This window comes from Trichoderma gamsii (assembly GCF_001481775.2).
Source record: "Trichoderma gamsii strain T6085 chromosome Unknown Scaffold_6.2, whole genome shotgun sequence".
NCBI classification, from domain to species: Eukaryota; Fungi; Ascomycota; class Sordariomycetes; order Hypocreales; family Hypocreaceae; genus Trichoderma; species Trichoderma gamsii.
This window is the reverse complement of record NW_020171343.1, coordinates 527,173-543,790: the sequence shown is the minus strand read 5'-3', so window position 1 is coordinate 543,790 and position 16,618 is coordinate 527,173. Positions and strand designations below refer to the sequence as shown.

General features: G+C 51.0%; 1 protein-coding gene across 1 annotated transcript; it reads right to left on the bottom strand.

The window, feature by feature from the left end:
* Window positions 1-8,354: 8,354 nt before the first annotated feature.
* On the bottom strand, window positions 8,355-12,800 carry TGAM01_v202485 (transporter smf2; the record flags this gene model as incomplete). The annotated part of the gene is made up of 6 exons (XM_024549004.1): window positions 8,355-8,629; window positions 8,719-8,875; window positions 8,960-9,850; window positions 11,034-12,083; window positions 12,152-12,390; window positions 12,494-12,800. 6 exons carry the CDS (start codon window positions 12,798-12,800, stop codon window positions 8,355-8,357), a joined length of 2,919 nt encoding a protein of 972 aa, XP_024406243.1.
* Window positions 12,801-16,618: the final 3,818 nt, after the last annotated feature.

Sequence of the window (16,618 nt, the reverse complement as noted above, 5' to 3'; positions counted from 1 at the left end):
CTCCTGGACCGGCTCACCCTTGCGCCGCGCCAGCGACTAGCTAGGGCCAAGGAAAAAGCAAACAGGGGGGTGTGCGCAGGAGGATCGTATACTTGGATGGGCGTCGGAATAGACAGGCAGGTATACGAGTATGTAGGGCAGCAGAGGAGAAATGAAAAGAGATTGGAGTAGTTTTTTTCTCACCTACTTTGTGTTTGTTCGGTGGTGGCAGACACCTGTTTCGGCCCTGAAGTATAGTGTGCAGGTATGCCTCTGTGCTCGAGCCTCCCACAAGCAGTTGCAGTTTGCCAGGTCGTATCAGTATAAAGGCACCTGAAATTGCGCCGCGTTGTGCTCTGTGCGTGTTTGAAAGCAGCTGTTTAGCTGTGTTTCATCTGCAAGTTTTGCGTGTAGGAGTGGTATATCTCGTTGAAGCCTCGCGCAGGCTGGAACGTGGACAAATTGGCGATGAAATGAGTTGAATAGCAAATCCGATGCTGTGGTCACAAAGAGGCCCTGAGAAACAAAGCAGTGCAGCGCACTCTATTATAGCCAAGCAGCAGCACGCCAAAGAGGAGAAAAGTGTGTTTAAAAAAAGACATGAATGTATTTGCTGGCACGATTGGCAAACGATGTCTATCTTTTGTTGCGAAACTGAGTTGGTTGGAACACCTGCAGCATCTCGATCACGTCGTTCGCCTCGAGAAACGAGCAGCGGCAGGTTGGTTTGCCAGTGGAAAACACCTCCTCCAGACAGGTAGCCGGTACCTGCACTGGCTTTGCGTCCGGGCTGTCTGCTCCGTACAGAGTACTCTGGCACTGGTGCCGGGACTTGGGCCAGAGCCAAAAAGTCTCACTCCACAGTGCTCCGATACACCAGAAAAGATCAAATTCATTGCGGTGGGGAGCCGCCAGGCCCTGTTAGCGCAGCCTAGCCCAGCGCTAGGGCCACTGCGCAGCAAGGATCGACTGGCAGAGACCAATTGATGCCTCTTTGGGCACTGCGGCGAGCGAGGACTGGGAGCTGCGGCTACATGCGGTGTGCACAAGAGCTCCGGGAGGCATTGCGTGAATCAATCGATGCATTCTTGCATGCGTGCGTTGTGTGTGCCTGTTATGGCGCATCGTCGTTGGGAACCGTGGGCGTGTGCACCTTCGCGTGCGTCTGCTTGGGAACTCGGCGTGTTAGTGTGTTAGTGCCTCATGTTTGGTTCCAGTCCCGATATTAATAGCAGCAGCATCTGGAGATCTTCTGCCACGCAAAGTTGTTTGGCAGAGCCGCTTGAGGGCCCTGGCTCAGGCCGGGCCATGTCAGGTATGCCTGCCTGCCATGCCAGATTGATACCCAGACCGCTGCTGCGTCAATATGTATGTTTGCCGTGAAACAGCAGGCCATGTATGTATCAACTACACCACCTTGCTGCAATCAATATTGATGCGAGTGAATGCAATGTAGAGCCTCAGCTCGTATGATTTCTCTCAGTCTCTCTCTCCCTTGAAATTAAACAGCAAAACAGCCAATCCGCGCCGCTGTCCACGGTTATTTTCAGGAGTCGTCCGAGCCGTGTTCCACTCCGCTTCCTGCCCCGGCTGCCACTAGAGACTGACAGCCCATCCGTCATCTTACTTGTATGCACAAGTCTTAGCATCTTGGTGCCACATCCGTAGCCCGCTGCGCGCGGCGCCTCCGGCTGTAGCTTGGGTCTCACCCAGGCCTTGCTTACTGGTGAGAATACCTGGTAGACTAGATATTACTGTTATGAGTAGGTATTAGGTATCAAGTATTACTCCTACTACTAGGTACTACTGCCTATGTACGGCACTCTGCTGAGATGAACGCTTGCACATCTTTCTGGTGGGCAAATCCATGAATGTGACGTTGCAGGGCGCAAACAATTGCATTTGCATTACAGCCATGAGATGCTTATGAGGTACTAACTGGCACATGCCTCATGCGAGGCTTCGGTTCAACAAGAGGAGTTGCATCTGGCCTGCAGAAGCGCTCAAGCATATGCGCAACTCACCTGCGCAGTATGTATCCATACAGCGCAGTGCTAAGATTGGCGTGTGCGTTGCAATATTCCCCGGTCGAGCATCGTCAGGCTTAGGACGGGACCGGAGACAAAGCCCGACGAGTGCGTGTGCGCGCTGTGTGGTGTGAGAGAGATTGTGTGTGTCTTGGGGTGGTTTTAGCCACCATCCAGATGGTCGGGAATGCTGCCAGGCAGGCAGTGCTCCGTAGCCATGCAGCTCTTTGTGATAGCAGCTGGAGGCTTCGATCGACGGATGCGTAGGGCCAATAGCCTTGCGTTTACAACAAATTATTCTCTCTAGCAACTACATGTACTATAGTAGACAGGCTTCGTTAGCAGTCAAAAAGGTTTCGTAGTACTACTGCTATCAGTGCAAGCCACTGCTATATCATGATATTATCTGGGTCCCTACTCCCTTGGTAGGGAGGCGGCAGCTTGTCTAGCAGCCCACCATGAGCCACTTGGTTTATGGTGTTAGACACAAATACTACTAGCTGTAACTAGCAGCTGTTCGAGATGCAGCAGAAAACCTGCATTGCAGCATTTCATTTCCCTCAGGTGCGCATGGCGGGCGATCGGTAGCGCGTTCTATAAGGCCTCGGCCGGCGAGCAGACATGCGCAGCCAATAGACGCACATGCTAGACGACGCCTCTTGGACCCAAGGCTCATCCATGCCAATTATAGCAGTCTCCTCTTTCAAGCAGTGCAATTGTCACTCGTTGGCGCAGGCCCAACAATAGGGATACATGATACATTTGCGGAAATGATGTAATTCAGATTGACGCTTCGTTAGCCGCGATGATAATAGAAATAAGAGGTGGTACGTGCCACATGCCAGCGCCAGGACAAAAGTACTTGCGACTAATACACGAGCTACTCTTTTGATAGACCATCTGAAACGAATCGGTGGCAATCGCGGCTGCGAAATAGGCGCTGCAAACAGAAAATATGGTTGTTTATTGAAGCCAGCAAGCTTCCAGTACGGCCTGCGTCACTTGATCCTCGGTTGCTGAGATTCCATTACGAGCAATTCATGCAAATAGGTCATCCTACCGGCCGGACAGAGGCGCAGCAGAGGGACGCCTCAGATGTACCACCCAAGTACCTTTCTGCCCAGCCTTGTCTTGCGTTGAAACATACGAGTACCTGCACTAGGACGGGTAAGTCCTTTGCCTGAGGCACAGTGGCCGAGCTAGCGGCGCCACCTCATTTGAAGGGAGACGGAAAAAAAGAATCTGGGAATTGACCATTCTCGCGACCGCTTCATCACGATAGTATGAATTTGTCGTGCATATACCTGGGCCACAGAACGGGCGCTTGTTCCAGAGTCAGCGCACTCTCGATGCTCACGCGATCCAAAAGGCACAGCATGCGCCGGCCGCTGGGCGCACGTTTCATCTTGGCCGCCCGCCATGGCGTTTGGCACACGGAATCGATCACATCTCTCATCCTAAATGAGATAAGATGGAGCGGCCCGCGCGTGCGAATGAGTGTGTGCGCACCGTGCAATATACTTGTCCAAACTCAGCTCCGGGATCGAAACCGTTGGACCCAGATGTCCCGCCGAGTGGGCGACCACGCTGGCATCTTGCCACCGTGACATGAGAGAAGCAAAGCAAGTGTGTTTCGTATATGCACCAGGCCACGAGCCGACTGACCGTTGCTCTAGTGCTGGCCCCATCAGTCGTTCGAGCAAACATCTTGACATGCAGGTCGTGGGCGAGAAAAACGTGCTGTTGGACGCCGTCATCATCATGACAATACAAGCAGCAGCAGGAGAACTGGGTCACGCCGCTCTCCAGGCAGCGACGAGACGGCCACGGGCGTGCTGAGAATGACCGCTTTTCGCAAGGCTTGCATGAAACACTCCACCCACCTCCCTTGGCTTCGACCAACCGCTCCGTCATGGCAAAGACGCAAACGTGGCCGTGCAGTTGTTCCCTTTGGATTCCTCTCAGTCTCCCTCTCCTCTGGCCGCCGCCGCTGTCGCCGTTGCGCGCCAGGGGTGGGCTGCAGAGAGTGCCGCTTCGTTTTCGCGACAGCGCCGTCTCTGCCTCTGGTTGGCTGCAAAGGAGTGGCCGATGGTCCATGCATCCCTGACGGAAATTGCTCTAGCCGTACGTGGCAGGATTCTGGAAATTCTCTCGGCTCAAGTCTCCCTCGACTCAGCTCCACTCTCCTAGCAGCATCCTTGTCGGCGTGTAGGGATTATCCAAGTGAGACAAGGCTTATCCCAGCCCCGTGCATCTCCCTAACTAACTCCAGCTTTCCAACGAGCCCCGCCGTCACTAGCGGGACGCAAGTACGCACCAATATGGAGCACTATGCACAACTAAACAACGCTACGTGCGTGGTTCAGCACTGGGGTATTGTTCTCTGAGAGTTCGAGAAGCTTGAGTTCTCTCTGAGCCGCAGCCAATGAACCGCAGCGTCGCATGGCTGACGGAGCCGAATGCTACTGAGCAGATTACGGATGGATAGCCGGACACCTACTTGGTAGGTAGTACGGTACAATTATCCTCCACCCCTTGCTGTCAATACCGGTGAGCGCTTGAGTATGATCATCATGATCGGCTACTGGCTTCCGTGATCCGCCGCAAGAACGCTACTGCTAGCAGTAACCCTCCTATTTGGTACATGGCAGTAACCAATATCAACACCTCCACACAACCTCCTCCTGGGCTAAAGCGCGTATTTTACCTCTTTAGTCAACAATTCACACGACGTGACAGTAGAGTGGCTTTTTCCTTCGAGTTGCTCTGCATGCAGATGAGTGGTCCTTGTTTTCTATAATTTGAGAAGTTGACGTGGGGAAACGTGTGGTGAGAAACAAAGTTGCACCAGCTTGAAATGATTCATCAACAATCAAGGGGACACAAGTGACGGATCGGTCAAAGGAATTCAGCTAGCTGACCACCCACCCCATTCGAGGGAAAAAAATCTTACAGCTGCCCGTAGCACTAGGCACCGCTACACAAAAGGTCACCTGCGCGATGGATGATCAACAGGCCTACAATGCCGTCATTCTGTTCTTTCGGGACGTTGTGGCTCTCCAGCTTTCTAGCTCATGGCACTTGGTACAGCAATCCACGATTCGCCGAGAAATTGCATTCAACAGCCTCGACATTAGCGTGTAGGAAATTGATCATAAACCCAAAATACCTGCATACCACGACATGTTCCACAGTTTGCAGACACCCCTCTCTCCAAGGCTCATCTTAGCTTTTGGATCGCGATATCCGATGAGCCTCCTAACACTATATACAACCTTGCAAGCCATAGACGCATGGCGCGCTCGAAATGGCTGGTGGCATGCAAGGAATATGTCGCACTACAGACTTTTAATCTTGAAACCACGCAGATGAAACAAACGACTGGCCATCACGCATGCTACCCCCAGTCGCCGCAAATCAGAGGCCAGGATAATATATTAAGTACTACAACAGCTGATCTGCACGGTAACTTGCAGCCGTTTTTCGGCGGATGGATAATATTAGCATCAGCGCGCAGGGACAGCGCGTCATTGAACATTTCGACAGCCTGTGAACCAATCAGTCTACAGACTTTTTCCCTTGACTAGACATGGCAAATAAACAGCAGAAACGAGAGAGATTTCTCACAGGCCGAGTTTCTGACAACAGCGCCACCAACAATACCTACTTGGCTTGGCTTCCCCTTGAGTTTGTTCAAAAGAACGCTGTTGGTATAGCAGCATGTTGAATTGCAAGCTAAGACGTACTAACCGCCTTGAACCCCGGTCACTCAAAACCACTAGGACACAACGTTTTGTTGTACACACAAGGCGCCTTTAGCGTTGAGAATTCTCGGGGAGAAGCTTGGGGCAGCAGATCAGGGCCATATTAACAATGCTTTAGGCCCAATCCGGTGACTAGCAGTTGCTATTGTCAACTGGGTCCGAATTTCGACCAAGGCGCCACGGAGTACTCCGTACATTCGGTGGCTTCATCCTAGTTCCAAGTATACACACAGATCCTCATCACCTATTCGCTACAAAGGCTAGCATTGATCGCTTAATGAAACTAGAATACCCAATCAACGCTCATTATGGACAGTAGCGTCGATGGAGCAAAAGGAGGGGTGATGAGGAGGAGGAGGAGGATAGAATCGCTACAGCTTCTATCGCTCACAAGATAGGGACTGCGGCGCCTTGAACGTCACATCTCATTCACTATTTTTTCTAAGCATCCAGTAGCTTGGAACCCGATGGGATGATGAGAGCTGACTCTCCTCGCATCCTTGCACCGTCTATTTTGGGTTACCCAACAAAGAGAGCTAGCTATGAGTCCCGGCAACTCCGTGCGGCCCCCATGCTTCCGGAAACGTCAGAAAGGGGATACGTGGATGCGGTACTGCCCTGGAGAGCACACGACACCATGTGGCAGTAGACGCTTTGTTCGACCGCAGTGTCATGTTTCACAGCGCTTCGTCTGGAACGAAGACTCGGGAGAGTCAATTTACCGGGCGCTGATGACACTTGCTTGATCCCTTCTCTGTCCTGAGCTTCAATCTCCCGTCTGGGGGAAGCAGCGGCAAAACCCGTCTTACCTCGTGGCATTACCAGAGATCGTGCACATATTCCCGGTAAGCAGGCTCGATGTGCGTTGCTTTTTCCAACGTCGAATGACAGATCTTGTTGCAATTCTCGCCATTCAAGTAGGTACTCCATGCCTTTGAAACGATGGCTCGTATTATGGGAGCTACTTTCGTTGTCGTTGGGGTACACAGTTTGTCTTTCGGAGTCCCCTCGCCTGGCCCTAGTAGCAATGTTTGATTGTTTGCTGATGGAGCCCTTCATTCAATACACGCAGCGGGCGCCATTGACGGAGGCATGTGAAGTTGCTGCCTAATATGTCCTACGGTTGTCTATCCGAACTCAATACAGGTAGCAGCAGCAGCAGCAGCAGCAGCAGCATTAGGACAAACTTCCATGGCGTTGCCATCTTCCAGCTGCCCTAACAGTGACCAGTGACATTTCCAAAAATAAGCAGACATCCGGGATGTCTCATACTTTTCTTTGTACGATATACACTTAGCCACCTGGCTAGCGTCTTCTGACGGCCACGATGAGGGATCGCTCCATGGCTGCTGACTGTGTCTAGTTGTATATATGTAGTCCATCGGAAGATCCAACGGCGGCGGATCAGGCTAACGCCGAGTACATTGAGCAAACGCCGGGAGCGCCTATTTAGACCGCCCATTGAGGAAGAGAAAAAAGGTGTTGCACGCAATGAGAGAGAGGAAGACAAAAGGACACCCCTCTCCAAGATGGTCAGTTCACGTATCAGAAAAAGTCTCCGAACAAAGGTGGGTTGTTGGTTCGTGCGTGATTCGACCATCTTTTTTTCTTTCTATTCGCTCGTTTCCTAGCAAATAGCGAAGAGGCATGCACCTTGAGAGTTGCATCCCCTCTTGTGTCTCCTTATACTCTCGATGTGGGGGTAAATGGTTCGAGTTGGGTCTCTGAGAGAATTGAAAGTTGAGACATGGGTTCCACCCGGGGCAAACTTATTGATGTCAAAGAAATACTGGATCACATGAGCTTTTATCGCTTGAGGGGGTTTTCGTGGGCACATATTGAGTGCATTAGTGGATGGGCCTACCCTGAAGCTATTTGGCGCTTTTTACTCAAGGGAGGGGGGATCTCGAAATGAGATTTGCGTGTTTGTAGTTTTGGATGCATATGACGTATATGTACCTAATTTGCGTACCTGAGAAGATATCTAATCGAGACGTAGAGGATCTTGCAATGGATAGTATCTCCATCATACCATTCCCCACCCGTGAAATTTGAAGGATATAGCAGATAGTGTTTGTCTGTATCTCTCGTAATGAAAGCAGTATATAATGCTTGTTAAAAATGTTATTATTTAGTCAAAAAGAGCTCATTGTGTATAGGTTAATAAAAGAATGGCTCCGCATTGAGCGATGAATCTGTTCTCTATCCCTTTCCTTTCATACAACTAGAATTCATGAATTAGATTTATCAAACGAGAAACAAGTTTAGAAAGGGAAAGTTGAGCATAATTTTCGTATTATTTCCAACTGAATCCAAATGACACGCAAAGTCCAAATACTTGGTATCATGGCCTCATGAACCATTAGATTCGCCCGCTTCAAACAACTCGTCAACCACAGACTTCCATATCAGCAGTCTCTCTCTCTCTCTCCCCAAAACAGTAAATCGAAGAATAAATTAATCTAAAAAGAAAGGCCCAAACAGCAGAGGGATATCAGAACGATAGATAGATGAAAGCTTGCACACGTGATTTTTCTTTCTTTCTTTTTTTCTCTCGCGAAGAGACACCTCGATAAAAGATCGTTCACATAGCGTTCCTGTCCGCAAACGGATCGTCTTCGTCCTCTTCCTCTGACTGGTAGGAATCCTGCCTCTCCTGCACTGCCGGTCGCGGGTTCGAAGGCAGCGGCGGAGGGATTGGTGGTGCTGAAAAGGCCGGCTTGGCAGATGGTCGGGGCGGCGGAGTCTGTCTTGGTGGGGAGTTGATGCTCAGGCCGGCAATGTCAGGGTGCTCGGCCCGGGTTGGGGAGGTCGTGCCGTCTTTGGCGACCTGTTCCTCTTTTCCTTTCAAGGCGGCCACTGTTTCACAAGGCGGGTTGGTTAGTTTAGCCCAGAGATGATGAATTAAAGGGGAAAGTGATAGGCTAGGTGAAAGAGTCAGTTCTTACTTCGGTATAAGTGAGCTTGTTCGGCGAGTTCGTCGTCAGAGTCACTGTCAGCGTCGACAGACTGATCTAGCTGCTCAAAGGTCATGAGAGCGTGGACCAGTTCGTCGTTGGCGTGGAGGAGAGGGCCAAGCCACTGTTCGTGATCGACATGATGAATCTAATTCCCACGGATTAAGGTTAGCAAGCAGACATCTAAATAATGTAATCTTCTCCCCAAGTAAATGAACATTTGGTGACATACGTAGCGCAACACCTTCCTACGAAGCAGCTTGCAGGATTCAAATCTCTCCACAGCCAGGTTGTTTTCGGAAATTCGCTCCTTCTCACGGTTAATAGTCTGCAGCACGTTGCCCAAATTTGTAGCTGCCAGCGACGACTCTGCGATAACAGACTTCATCTGCTCCTTTTCTGCTTCTAGATTGAACGGCTTCTTCTTGCCCTTGGATTTGCTGCTGCTACTCTTCTTCTTTTTATCAGAGCTAGAAGAGCCGCTGCCAAATATGGATCCGCCGCTGGACAGGGACAGTGAAGACGCCTGTTGGTGTTTGAGCGAGTTGACTGCCGAGCCTTCGCGGCTATGTGCCGAACGGTTATGAGACGAAGACGACGGCCCCGCGGCGTTGGAAGGCTTGGGTGAAGTTGGCTCATCGTCCTCTTCGTCGCCAAAGGGGTTCTCCGTCTCCTTCAACACCTTTGATCTCTCCTGCGTGACGCCAACCTTGCGCTTCGGCAGCTCCTTGTGCAGTCGCGCGATCCTCTCCAGGCCAGGCTTGTTCGAGTACTGGGACCAGCTGCTGAACAGCTCCCTGCACTTCTTCCTCACCTCCGGGTCGGACAGGTCAGACGTGCCGCAGACACGCAGACGCTCTAGCAGAGGCTCGTCCGCAAAGGTTCGCTGGAAGCGCGGGCCGGCATTCTGGATCAGGCCGTCGAGTAGGACCAGGGCGCGGATCTGGCGGTGCACGTTGCCGTACTTGAGCTTCTTGCGGATGGCGCGCGCGGCCTCCGTGGGGCCAGAGGCCTGGATGGTGATGACTTCGACGAGGTCGGGGATGCCGCCGACGTCGTCCTCTTGGTAGGCCTCGGACGTGAGCGTCTCGATGGTGACCGTGACGGCGGAGTAGGGCTTCTTCTAGAATGGGCATTAGCAGAAGATCGTGGAAGATTGAAGTAGCTGAGCGTGGGAGAGCTCTCGCAGCGGATATGTCTGTCGTACTGGTTGGAACATGCTGGGCGGTAGAGATTGAAGCTCAGATGGCCGCGCAAGTAGGTATGGGCAAGTTCGCAGCTTGCTGTGCCTTGGACGTGAGGATGTTGCTTCTAGAACGAATGTCTGCCGATCAAGAATACGGTGTACAATGCTGAACAAGCTCGCTCAGTACTGCAGTTCAGCTTCGATAGCTCCAATCTTGAGAGCGCCACGTTCGCAAAGAAGCTCAGCTGATAAAACAAGCTTTCGCAACGCCTGATATCTCGCGCAATGCAATCAAACAGCGCCTCTCGAATTGCCTCAATCGCCAAAACGACTGGCACAAGCTGAAGACAGTCTCTTGCTACTGCTGCGCCTTTTGGTAGCTCGGAAATGCAGAAAGCGACCCTTATGCTGGGCTCGGGTTGAAGAAACGCGGGGCTGCTGCTGTTTCGCCATAGGCGCGGTGGGGGCATAAGTGACGTCGCTTTTTCTTTAGGGGGTCTTTTCTCTTTGTCTTTGAGTCGGCCGATTTTAAATTGTAGTCTGGTTCGTGTTTCCATAATTCTGCAATTTCGCAGCGGATCAATGTCTTGATTTGGAAGGCAAAGTCTCCAGTAGCTGCGATAGCGGTGCCCCGAGTAGCTGTGACGGCTGCGATAGCGCGTGTGAGCGGTCAGCATTTACTGAATACATGTATGTATGCAGGTACTTTTCTAGCCCAGTTTACAGTACCTGGGTATTCATATCGTGGCGAGATCGACTGTTGATATATATTGTATGTACAATAACAGCCAAGCTCCTTCTACCGTCTATACATATGTATATAATTACTATACGTTGATGAATGCCGAGAGCCTCCTCCATCATGCCATATTCTCATCCGTAAATACAATTTAAGTGCTTGCTATATAAACAAAGTATCTTGCCAAGGGCTATTGAGCTCTCGCAGTATCGTGGTCTAGCTCTAACTCGCTATGCAATGTGCTCTCAAAAATCAAGATAATAGAAAAGAAAAGAAAAACATTCGTCAGCTGCGGCGAATGCTCTATGAATCGCCCAGCCCTAGCAATACCAAATTTGCGACATTCATTATCGCAATAAGCAACCAAACAAGGGCGCTCACAATAATAAGAAACCATCCATTGGACATGTCTATACCAGGCGCGCGAATTGCCTCTCCGTCTTCTTCCCTTGATTCAATTTGAAGCCGAGCTCGACCCGGCTGCACCGTCATATACCGAGATCGCGCAGTGAAGTAGATGAGCGGGAATGTGACAAAGGGCAGCACCGTGCTGAGAACCACCTGCGAAGCGTTGAGGGCTTTGTCCAGGCCCACCTGTCCAACTGCGCCGGCGATGATGATAGAAGGGGTGATGCTGATGGACCTCGTCGTGAGGCGTCGTAGCCAAGGCTTCACCTTCCATCGAAGGGCGCCCTCGCTGACCATCTGGCCCGCAATGGTGCACACGATGCCAGCTGAGACACCTGAGAGTAAGAGAGCCAGGGCGAAGATGGTTCCGGCCCCAGACGAGATGCTGTCGGAGAGCAGGCGATGAATGCCGAAAATATCTGCGGTGAGGGCATCGGGGTTCCCGTATAGTGAAGCGCCGGCAACGATGAGGATAGCCGAGTTGACAAAGAGCGCAAAGGTGAAAAGCGACAGCGAAAGCTCAGCAATGGAGTATTTGAGCGAGTGCTTGATGGCTGCGAGAGACGGAATGTACACGACCTTATCGTAGCTCTCATCAATAGTCGACGACGCTGCCGACACGGGATCCTGGGGCATGAGGCCGTGGTTCTCGTCATATTCCCTGAGCCGGGGCTTGACGATGCCTGACCCAAGGTATAAGCTGTGAGGCATCACAGTGGCCCCGAGAATGCCACAGGCTTGATACAAGCCATTAGATTGGACAATGGCGCTGGAGGGGAGATAGCCCTTGAAGACCTCCCCGACACTGGTATGCTTGATCAGCGAGAGCTGGATGCAAAAGCAGACGACGACGCCCAGGACCAAGAAGAGGACGAAGAACTCAAAGATGCGGAGGCCTTTCATGGAGCCGTCTGGACGGTAAAAGATGAGGATAGCCATGACGTCGAGGATGGAGAGGGCACAGCCTGCAACAAGGGGAAGTTTGGGGATAAGGAGATTTAGCGCAATGGCCGTTCCAATGACCTAGAATAAAAGAGTGTAAGCATATGACTGCTTAGGGATCCATCAGTGAATAGCTCAGTAATTCATACCTCGGCAATGTCAGTAGCGATGATGGCCACTTCTGCCAGCACGTAGAGGAAGTAGTTGAGCCATCGCGGCAGATAGGCGCGACATGCCTCTGCGAGGTCCAGACCAGTGACAGTACCAAGCTGGATGGCGAGGCTTTGTAGGAGGATGGCGAAGAGATTGCTGAGCAGGACGACGAACAGGAGCTTGAAGCGGTAGGAGGAGCCCGCAGCGATGTCGGTGGAGTAGTTTCCGGGATCAACTATAATAATTGAAGTCAGCATGTCAACTTCTAATTCTCATATCAAGAATATCGCAGGGGAAGTCTGAGTCATCCATCACTCTCTCTAGAAATGAAGACTTACTGTACGCAACAGACACCATGAATCCAGGCCCCACGAACCTGCCAAACGTGATCAAGACATGCCTCAGCCTCGCGAGCGGCGTTTTGTCTCTTGTCCCCGAACTACGCCCGTTTGACGTCGCGACAGAGTTGCGATCCTGGTCGCCGCCAACAGACGCAAGCATGATGCCTGCGGCGATGTGCGCGCTCTGGTCTTTGCCGTCGGCGGCCTTTCCTTGGAACGAAACCGCTGGCGGCGGTGCCTGAGCGCCAATTGAGTCGTCTGCGGCACTGGCGGCGCCGCCTTGGGTGTTTGGTATCCTGTCCATGGCTCTTACTCGTCTGCTCTTCTTTGCAGGTCGGTGTTTCGCTATGGTCACCACTTCTCTCACCTGGCCTCTAAAAACCAAACCGAAATTGCAAAAAAAGAAAGCGCAAAGTATTTCGACCAGTATTTAGCTGACGTGCCCTTTGAAGCTCAGTGAACTTTTTTTTTCTTCCCTTGAAACGAACGCCTTCCACCTGTCTTGGCCCCCCTATGAATCAGACAGCCAAACGACAGCGGTGACGGAGTCGCGCAGCGCCAGTGCAGCGTCCCGGCATAGCCCTAGAGCAAAACAGCAGGAAAAGAGCTACGAATTTCAGGATCCGGAGTTGACGGGATCTAATTTGTTTTTTTTTTATTGAGAGGTCACTGCCTCAAACAAACTCCCTGGAAGTTTTTTTCTCGAACGACAGAAGTGGAGCCCGGCTGAGCTGACTTGGCGTTTTCGGAGGTCAAAAGTTGGCCGGATAGGGACAGATGGCTTGTGTTTGTGTTGTTTGCTTGATGTGGCCCAGACATGTCCTCTTGAAACTGAAATTTTTCTCTTTGCTTCTTCTTTGTGTTTTTCTGTTTGAGTTGATATGAATGTGGAGAGAGTGAGATTGAGGAGTGATGTGTGGCGATCTATAAGAAGGTTCTTGAAACTAGCAGAAGAATCCAAGGAGGCCCGTCCGTTCGGGAAGAGCCACAATATCAGTTACGGCATCGGTTCTCCAAGCCCCCGAATCTGCCCGGGAAGACCTGCATCCGGTGCGCGGCCCGAGTTTTTGATTTGGTAAAACACCCAGCACACCTTTCAATAAAACATCATCCGATATTCTCTTTTCTTTCGTCCTCTTCTTCGTGAAGATGTTGGTATATTTTGGTTCAAGTCCGAGAGTGAGAAGGATGAAAATGCTCCCGGCCGGTATGATCCGCCTCGGCGATGCAAGGAATGCTGGCAAAGTAAAAGTGGCTTCAGCTCGTGAATCACTTGAAATGGGAAAGGACAGGCAAGGTCCGGAAGATAAAAGCTCTGCCAAGGGCCAAAAGGCTAGCCAAGAGCTTATTTCTTTTTCGTGCTGCAGCTGACTACTTATCTGTCATTGGGCACAGGATGCAAGGAGAGCTGTTTATTCTCGTAAATGATGCCGAGCAGCATCCTCACTGGGTATGTATGTATTCTAGCATATAACCACGGGCCAAAGGCACCAATGGCTGCCACCCAATCAATCATGACGCATATCCTCCGTGTAAACGATGCAAACTCTTCCAAGCCCCTGCTAAAGGAAACGAAATATACCACCTGAACCCAATTCTGGCCCTCCCCCGCCTCCTCTTACACCGGGTTTCCCCGGAAGCTTTATCTGCTCTATTTTGGCGGGTGGAGGCCATCCGGGTCCTCTAGCTTAATTCTTTTTCTGCGGTGCAGGTCAGATGGGCTTTGGCATTTTTTGGCGTCGCGGTTCCCCAGACTGGGCTGGTACCCGCGTCTGGCCGGTTCTTTTCGCTAAGCCGAGATGCCTTAGTATTTGGCGATCGTTACATCAGGATAGCCATTGCCAATCACAACTACTGAAAATGCGTGAATGCTTGCAAAAAGAGTATGCAATGTCATTCATAGATACTATAGCTAGTGCTACATTGGATAATGACTCAAATTCTATCAGCGGCGAAGAAAGCGCATCGGGCTTATCCCGGTGTTCGGTTCGGAATGCGACTCTGGGATCCGTCTTGCCAACTTATGCCGATCTCACATATGCAGCCTCGTGGACATTTATGTCGTGAATCACTATGAGAATAGAAATTGATTGTGCCAGTATAAAACGTATAAATTCGTCAAAGTTAAACAAAATATGCTTTGAAATATTATTTGTCTCTCTAGCCTTGGCCTTGACGGCCCATCCATCTAGTGGTATATGTGGAATTCCCATTCTTTTTCTTCATATGAATGATCAAACTCCCCTTGTCCTCCACTAACAAACTGCATTCGAGTCTGTTGAAAGACTTGTTTTGGTTCCCTCTTTCTCAGTAGTTGCCCAAAACGCCATGCTAAAATGTCGGAAACTCCTCTCCTCCGTCCTCAGTTGACTCCCCAATGCGGCGCAATCCTCAACACTCCAATACTACTTGTACAAGTGGGATACACCGGCAGTCAAGTCTAGATCCGAACAGTGCCAAACTCATTTCTGCTTCTTGCCCTCCTTGGCCGCAGCCCGCTCGCGCTCACGCTTAGCATAAATCCCAGCCGTAAACGGATCCTCATATCGCAGCGCAACGATATACACAACAAGCACAAGGCCCGTCAAGACAATACCCGCCGGCTTCCCATACGCAAGCGAAGTGCCCAGAAAGCTCATCGTCGAGCCCCAGTACATCGGCGCCGAGGTCACGTTGAATGGAAAGCCCGTCACCATCTCGTCCATCAGGATGCCGCAGTAGTCGCCCAGGAACGTTCCCGTAATGCCCAGCCGCCACGTCGACGAGACAACGAGGACCATGCCCGAGGCGAAGAGCGCGTATCCGGTCACTTGCGAGAGCAGCGTCGTCAGCAGCGGATGCGACGGCTGCTCCTCCAGGGCGGCCTTGAAGAGCGAGTCGCGGACGAGGCCGAGCGAGAAGATTGTGATTGCGAACGCATAGCAGGCGGTGTAGTTGTTGCCGCCGAATAGCCGTGTTAGGATCTTGTTGTGATACTCTGTGAAAATTGGTTCATGATTGTCAGTCAGCTTGTTTATACGATTCGCGGATTGCGAGAACCCTATTTCGAACCTTTACGGGCAACAATACTGCAAATCAGAATGCGTCAGTAAACAAAAGTCATTCCAATTGCATGTGAAAGAGGAATGGGACGGGTGTCGCCTCTTACTTCCAGAACAGCGGATTAAAGATGATTGAGCATGCTGAGACTGTTTCGATGCGCAAATCATCGTATTAGACGCATTCATTCAACCTCCGGAAAAGCGTTGTTCACGTACTCAACAGGCTCTTCTTGTCCAAATCGACATAGTCGACCAGGTCTGCGATGCTGAATGATGACGCCATTGCGAGTTTGCGTGTGTAGGTGGCTTTGGGAAAGTAAACAACTGCAGGTGGAGAAAGGAAAAAAAGGAAGAGAAATAGAAAGAAAAAAAATGTCTAAAATTCGTCCTCAATCACAGGCGAGACAAGAAGGAAACGTGGCGTCTATTACTCCGAATTCCGCATGTAGTCCCAGAGAATTAGAAAGCTGCAAGCTCATAGCGTCATTGCCCTGCTCGGGATGGCTGGCAGCTGTCTGAGCCCTTCGGATGCGGGGATTGGTTCATTCGCGGTCTCTTAGATGGGGCCTCAACAAAATTGGCGTCTGTCACAAGCAAATTGTCAACTCCAACTAGGCCCCCGACAGCAGCCGCGTCTGCCAACGGGAAAATGATAGGGCTGGCTAAGAAAAAAACCGTTCAGGAGAATCCCGCTACTCCGTATGAGAACTAACCTCAATATGAGAAAGCCAAGGGGAATGCAGCCGCTAATCCTAAAAATACACGGGCTACAGGTATGTATGTATGAGACTGGCTGGATAATAGCAGAATAGGAAAACAAAAAATAGCTCGCGTGCCCAAATCCAACAAAAAGTCCATTGCCCTTCACCCCTCTCCCGCGCTCCCAGCATCGAGGACGAGGCCCTATATTCATCCAGTCGGTACACTGGGCCAGCATGTGGTATCTATAAATCCATTCAGGTTCCCTCACAAGATAGAAATCGTCATCATCAGCTCATCCACGATTTGTGGCTGGTGTGGTAGTATTACCCCTTCCCTTCCCCCATAAACGCCTTGAAAAACGCCGCCCATAGTGACATGT